Source organism: Aotus nancymaae, unplaced genomic scaffold (genome assembly GCF_030222135.1).
Source record: "Aotus nancymaae isolate 86718 unplaced genomic scaffold, 86718_ANA_hifiasm-v0.15.2.pri h1tg000041l, whole genome shotgun sequence".
Lineage (NCBI taxonomy): Eukaryota > Metazoa > Chordata > Mammalia > Primates > Aotidae > Aotus > Aotus nancymaae.
The window spans coordinates 2,637,494-2,644,863 of record NW_026988455.1 but is presented as its reverse complement, the minus strand read 5'-3'; the positions used below and the strand labels follow the sequence as shown (position 1 = coordinate 2,644,863).

The 7,370-nt window shown below is 41.1% G+C and overlaps 1 protein-coding gene across 12 annotated transcripts in view; it reads left to right on the top strand.

Annotated features, from left to right (window-relative positions):
* Positions 1-881: 881 nt before the first annotated feature.
* Positions 882-7,370, top strand: part of SLTM (SAFB like transcription modulator) — a 54,931-nt gene continuing 48,442 nt past the window's right edge. For 5 of the 12 annotated variants that reach the window (XM_064361352.1, XM_064361350.1, XM_064361348.1 and 2 more), the window contains exons 1-2: positions 965-1,157; positions 2,152-2,239. In XM_064361352.1, coding sequence (XP_064217422.1) covers positions 996-1,157; positions 2,152-2,239 — 250 coding nt within the window. In that variant the 5' untranslated portion in view covers positions 965-995. Of the gene's footprint in view, positions 1,158-2,151; positions 2,240-7,370 lie in introns of all 12 variants that reach the window. The other 7 variants (XM_064361354.1, XM_064361353.1, XM_064361355.1 and 4 more) reach the window with 3 other exon arrangements.

Below are 7,370 nucleotides of genomic sequence, written 5' to 3'. Positions count from 1 at the left end.
TCACCTTGTGGAATTTATAGAATCGTTTTATTCTATCAATACTTATATTTTTATAATAAATAATACAAGGTAAAATCACAAATAGGTACTCACTTGTACAGGCCGATCCTCCATAAGAAGATGCTCACTGTTCTTGGAATCCCAAATTTTGGGGGACAAAATAGTGAACACAGTATATACGGCAACGGCAACAAGTACTTATAAGCTAGTTTTCCCATTCAGTGAACAATTTCGTGTTGGGCCATCAGGTCCACTGGGAGGATAGCAAACCCGACGGCAACACGAAAGAAGTTTTCCCGTTTTTCAAGCGAGTAGGGGCAGCACTAGAATAAACTCAGCTGCCATGGGCAGGGCAACGATGTTTTCTCCTGAGACAGTTAATGAGGCATGTGTCAAAGGCCAGCCCTTCCTATTCTTTGGACTAACAGTCCCAGAATTGCTTTGAGGTCTTTTGAATGGAACTAGGGGAATCTAGTTCATTGGTGCACACCGGCGACAATTTTTCGATTATTCAGCAGAACTGATAAAGTACTTCCCTGAGAGGTTCAGCGCGCGCACGCGCCCCCGCGGTTTGTGTTGAGTAACGCGCGCACGATGTCATGCAGTGCCTGCACATCGTTGTTGCTCAACACTCAAGACGTTGCAAGAAAATGGCTAACGAAGCGACGGGGAACGGCGGCGCGACGGACGTTGTTGCGGTTGGACGTGCCTGACCTCCCAGACCACACAAGGGATTGCACCGCCCAAGTGGCCGCGGCCCGCCCAGCGGAGCGCGCCGCGGCGGGTCCCTGCGCCAGTGCGCACGCGCGGCCGTCATCCGGGTGCTGGCTGCGGCTGCAGGTTGCGCTAGGGTGGCGGGCCGGGGGAGGGGCCAGCGGCTCATTGTGCGCAGCGCTGCGCCGCGCCGGCGGCCGCTGAGGCCTGGGTGGAAGTTGGCGCTGCTGCCGCCGCCCTGCAGCCCACTCGCTACCTCGGCAGCGCGCTGCTCTTCTAAGATGGCTGCCGCTACCGCTGCGGTGGCAGCCTCGGCCGCCTCGGGTCAGGCGGAAGGTAAAAAGATCACCGATCTGCGGGTCATCGATCTGAAGTCCGAGCTGAAGCGGCGGAACTTAGACATCACCGGAGTCAAGACCGTGCTCATCTCCCGACTCAAGCAGGTGAGGCCCGGCGAGGACCGGGAAGGACCGGGAAGGGGAGCTTAGGCCGCGCCTCGGCGCCCGGCTTCCGCCTCAGCCCTCTGCCGCTTGCAGCCGCCGGGACTCGTGGGGAGGCAGGTAGGGAGGCCCGGGGCGGCTCCCGCGCGCGCGTGGAGGACGGGGACCCATCCGCGGCGCCCCCGTCCCAGCGCTCCGGGCCGGGCCGGGCCGGGCCTACGAGGGACCCTAGAGCCGTCCGCGATCGGCCACCTCAGCCTAGCGCGCCCCCGCCTCCCCGGGACGTCCCCGCCAGGCTGCGAGGGTTGCGGCCGGCCGGCGCGGCCTCCCAAGGGCGATCGTGGAGACCTGGGAGGCGCTCGGTCCCCAGCCTTTAGCCATGGTGAGCGCGTGCATTTCTTGGCCTCGGAGGGAATGGTTACTTTGGTGACTTCTGTGAAGTTACCGTTTAATTGTGCCCAACCGTTTCCTCCCCATCTTGAGGGAGAATTGGTAGTGGGAGTCGATGGGTGGGTGACAGAGAGAGGTTTTGTTTTCCATTAGGCTTTTAGTTTTTGCATCAGCGCAATAATCTACTTTTTCATTCCTGATTAGCTTTCTGGTTTATTTGAGTGAGCGTTGGAATTGTAGTAGAGGAGCAGTAAGTTTGCATTACAGAAACTAGGAAAACGCTTTTTAGTTATTTACTTTAGTAGCTGGCAGCTTTTCTGCAGTAGAACATATTTCGATTTTTGGCCAGTATAATGTGATATTTAATTATCTTGACACGGTAGAATTTAAAACTTAACGCGATTTTGATACCTAATGATTTTTTCCCCCTGAAACTTTCTCTTACTCTTTGGTGTAGTTTAATTCCTCATTTTTGAAGTCGGTTTATGAAATGACTGGCAATTCTAATGTCTTGAGGCATGAGGTTTACTAATTTTTTTTTCATTTCGTTTTTATAAAATAAGTTTAGATAGACTGTGTAGCATATTAACTTCTCTTTCTAATGTAGGCTATTGAAGAGGAAGGAGGCGATCCAGATAATATTGAATTAACTGTTTCAACTGATACTCCAAACAAGAAACCAGCCAAAGGCAAAGGTTGTTACGAGTTATGAACATATTTTAAAATCTATTTTGGTTATATAACTTGCCTCTGCTCTTGTGCCACTTGCCCTGTTTATATAGTGCTACTCTTTGCTATTTCCCTCTGGCACTCTGCCTTCTTGGGTCAAGGAAGAAAAGTTACTGTTGCCAGGCTTTGGGTGACTTGTATCCCTTAAGATTCGACTGAAGCTGATTAGAAAGTGAAAATAGCTCCTTACTGCTTCCGAAAAAATTACAAAGTCAAGTTGTGTAATGATCTTTCATAGTGTGAAGACCTGAAGAATAGAATACAGTTTTACACGTGTCTACCTTGCCCCACAATTGGCAGAGTATTGATGGAATTCCTACCAACCTTTCACCTTGCCTCCTTGCTGTTTTCTTTAGTATATTAAAATTCTATGATCTTTATGTTTAGTACTATGTTTGACTTGGTGGACTTAATTTGCATTTATGCCATTATACATCCTAATTTTTAGTGAAATTCTAAAAGACTGACCAATCATACTAACAAGGTATAGGGAAAAATCCATGAGTAATTAGCTTTAAAAAAACTTTAAATTACAGGAATGTAAAGATTCTTATTTTGTAACTTTTAAACTAGAGCAGAATATATTTCCAGGATTTAATGATTTAGTGACTATCTAAGTCTTTTTGTTTGTTTGTTTGTTTTTTGTTTTTGTTTTTGTTTTGAGACGGAGTTTCGCTCTTGTTGCCCAGGCTGGAGTGCAATGGTGCGATCTCGGCTCACCGAAACCTCTGCCTCCCTGGTTCAAGCGATTCTTCTGTCTCAGCCTCCTGAGTAGCTGGAATTACAGGCATGCTGTACCACACTCGGCTAATTTTATATTTTTGGTAGCGATGGGATTTCTCCTTGTAGGTCAGGCTGGTCTTGAACTCCCAACCTCAGGTGATTCTCCCACCTTGGCTTCCGAAAGTGCTGGCATTACAGGCATGAGCCACCATGCCTAGCTAAAAGTGGTTTTAAATAAACATTTTGTAGTATGAAAGGAACTTAGGTTTTTAAATTATTATTATTTTTTGAGATGGAGTTTCGCTTTTGTTGACCAGGCTGGAGTGCAATGGCATGATCTCGCCTCACTGCAACCTCCACTTCCAGGTTCAGTTCAGGTGATTCTCCTGCCTCAGCCTTCCAAGTAGCTAGGATTGCAGGCACCCACTACCATGCCTGGCTAATTTTTGTATTTGTAGGAGAGGCGGGGTTTTGCCATGTTGGCCAGGCTAGTCTTGAACTCCTGACCTCAGGTGATCCCCTCGCCTCAGCCTCCCAAAGTGCTGGGATTACAGGTGTGAGCTGCTGTGCCCAGCCAGAATTTAGGTATGTTTTAAAGCTTCTGGTTAGTGAAACCTTTACTTGTATAACTGCAAATTTCTCCATCCTGTAAGGACAGTGGCAGAGGGTGGACATGATATATCTGGATTCTGGTGCTTACCTACAGTTTTCATGCAGAATTTGTCATGGACGGTTGCTGCATGTTTTGTAATCTAATTTTCTTTAGTGCTTTAAGTGATCCAAATGTTTCTTCCAACCACTGAATGATTGCAAATAAAATAAAACGAATGGATTAATCTTGAAAAGAAGGGACTATTAAATGTTGATCTTAAGCACACCTAGGCATTAGAGATGAGGACAGCTTGCTATTTTGAGTCTTCCTAGGTTAGGAGAGCCCCCTGTTTGTGCCAAAGGAAATTGAAAAGGGATAAGAAGCATTCCCTGGGAGACGTGGAGATGTAGTTTAGAGGAGTAAAAAAGTTATCTTGAAGGTGACTTTTAATGTAACTCTGACTCATTGTATCCCTTTGAGAGATACATTTTTCTGTCTTAGAGAAGCTTGTCCTGAGAAGACTGCTGACAAACTCAGAGGCTTTTTCAAAATGGAAAAGAATAAAAATTCAGAAATAAGTTTAAGTGTATCAGGAATTAACCATGTGTCTTGTAGTGATTTTGATTCCTATCATTTACCTAGCACACTGTGCTAGTTTGACAGGTACTGTGTATTAATCATAGTCCCAGGTTGTTTGAGTTGACCATTATTTTAGCATTTAAAATAAACATATGATTTATTCCGTTCTTGCCAACTTTTAATTTCTCTGTATATCTGTTTTTCAGTTTTGATTAGGAATGTCGTTTATCTTACCATTAGAAATAATTGCAGCAATATAAAATTTCAAGGAGTTTTTCAGTACATTTTATGACCTATATAGGCATATATATTGTTTGTTGGTTTGTTTTAACGGACAGGGTATTGCTCTGTTGCCCAGGGTAGAGTACAATGGTGCCATCATAGCTCTTTGCAGCCTTAAACTCCTGGACTCAAGTAATCCTCCCACCTTAGCCTCCTCAATAGCTGGGACTATAGGCACGTTCTACCACAACTGCCCAGTACGTTTTTTTTTTATTCTTTTTTTTTTTAATTCTAATTCCTGGACCACTCCAATGCCGAATACATTTTTTAATTAGTCAACATTATTTATTTTTATCGATATGTTTGTTATTTTTTTCCTTTGTGTGGGTTATACGTGAACATTATTCCATAGCTCTGATGTTAAGAGGTCTTAAGATCTTCAGTTAGAATTTGTCACAAATAATCATTTGTAGCAGACCTCATTCTAAGAGATGCATGACAAAAAGCTGTAGTCTGCCTGAATTCCAGCTATCATTGTTATGAAAATCCTGTGACTTATTCTAAGAGATACATGACAAAAAGCTGTAGTCTTCTCTGGCTAACATTGTTATGAAAATCCTGTGAATTATGAAGAATATAATGTAAATCTCCAACTCTAAACATAGTTTGAATTAATTTACAATAAAGATGCTTATTGATTCAATTATTTTATTTTTTTTATTTTTAGTATGAGAGATTTTGAGCCCAGTTTACTTTTTAAAGAATGTACTTACTTGTCTCAGATTCCAAGTGCTGCTGATCATCGTTAGATCTGGTTTTGCTTTAAATGCGTCATATCAACTCAGTTCTAGTTTTTGAGATATTTTCTCTGCCAGTTTACACAGTAATAAAATTATTTTAAGCCAGGTGCAGTGGCTCATGCCTGTAATCCCAGCACTTTGGGAGGCCAAGATGGGGGGATCACTTTAGGCCAGGAGTTCAAGACCAGTCTGAGCAACTTAGTGAGACCCTATCTCTATTTTTTAAAAATTAAGATGTTTATAGAGACCAAATTATAGCTTTTAGAGACCAAATTTGTATAGGGAAACTTATTAAACTATCAATAATGAACAGATTTGAAAACCAAGGATATATTAAATACTGTTTTAATGTGATGTCAGTTTTTCTTTTTCTTTTTTTTTTTTTTTGGAGACGGAGTTTCGCTCTTATTACCCAGGCTGGAGTGCAATGGCGCTATCTTGGCTCTGCCTCCTGGGTTCAAGCAATTCTCCTGCCTCAGCCTCCCGAGTAGCTGGGATTACAGACATGTGCCACCATGCTTGGCTAATTTTGTGTTTTTACTAAAGATGGGGTTTCTCCATGTTGGTCAGGCTGGTCTTAAACTCCTGACCTCAGGTGATTCTCCTGCTTCTGCTTCCCAAAGTGCTGGGATTACCAGCGTGAGCCACCACGCCCGGCCCATGTCAGTTTTTCAGTCAAGTTGCTGAATTACTACATTCAGTTCTTTTTGCCAGATCTTGTTTTACTTACTGGTATCTACCTTTAAAATAATTTCATCTTGGTCATGCCACTTTTCCTTCAGTGAACCTGTTTTCTCTTTTGTAAAACTGGAAATTTTACTAGTTTATCTATAAGCCTCTTTTAGTTCTGAAATTTAATAATTATATAGCCAAAAATGAAAAGAAAATGCTTTCTGTTTAACTAAAATGATATTTAAGGAAGGAACAGGTAAGCTCAGAAGAAATCAATACAGTTTTTCTTCAGCACAAATTATTAGAAAAAGAAGGGTATTACTTAGAGGCAGTTAGGTAGATATCAGCAAGATATAACATATAATAGCTTGTCAGGAAAAGAAATCATTCTTATGACAATATTAAGATAGTGAATAAAAGTTAAATGACAAGAGAGAAGCTTCACGGGTAGGGAAAAATACTTAGGTGAAACATTGAGCTTATTCTCTTTTCTTTTTCTTTTTCTTTTTCTTTTTAATCCGTTTTCTTTTTTTGAACTCTATTGTGTATCAGAAACTAGTAGAGCTTATTCTCTTATAAATATAGGATAATTTTCTTTTAAAAATGTATGTTAAAATGATTGTATTTACAGAGGTTAGAGGGAAAGGAACCTAGATTTTTAAGTTTCTCCTGGAATATTTTTTAAATGCAGCTATTACAAGCACAAACAATGTCGATAATGTTATAGTGGGTTCTGACATTTATATCAACATGTTTATAAAATCTGTTTACATGTAGTTAATATAGTGGAAGTTTGTATCTTAGAATGGTTTTCCTGAGTCTTTTCACACTTTCTTTGTTACGAACTTTCAAATAAGTAACCTAGAAGAAAGCTTTCCCCATTGAGGTTTATGGTTATATTTGGGTGTATGTTAAAAAAGTAGTAAAACAGGTAGAGCTAACTTCTCATTATGTTGATTTAGAGATTATAGATTTAAAGACTTTTGGTTTACCTGACACTGGCATAGCCTTTTCTTTTAGATTTTCAACCTTTATAGTCACCAATTAACTTCAGTAAAAGTTATATGGTTAATCAGTACAGTATTTAGAACTATATGTAATAGAGTGCTTACAAATGTTAAAACTGATTTGCAATATGTGGCAACTTTAAAAACACTAAAAATGCTGTGTAAAATCTGATTTTTCTCCTATAGAAACAAGTACGTGTTGAGGTTACAGGTTTGGCCAAACATTTAACGTCTAATTTTTTGTGGAAAATACCCCAGACTACATACTTATAATTAAGTACATGTTTACTCTGTAAACCTTTCTGAAACTTTTATCATTAAACATAGTAATCAGCCATATAAAGCATATTTCACATAACACAGTATCATAGTGTATTTAATTAGCCTTTTTTCCCCCCAACTGTAGTATATTCAGATGTTAAGGAATACTTTAATCAAAACTGTGACATTGAGGAAGACTTTGGGCATAGAATTGTTATAGGTATTTCTTAGGCACCCAAAA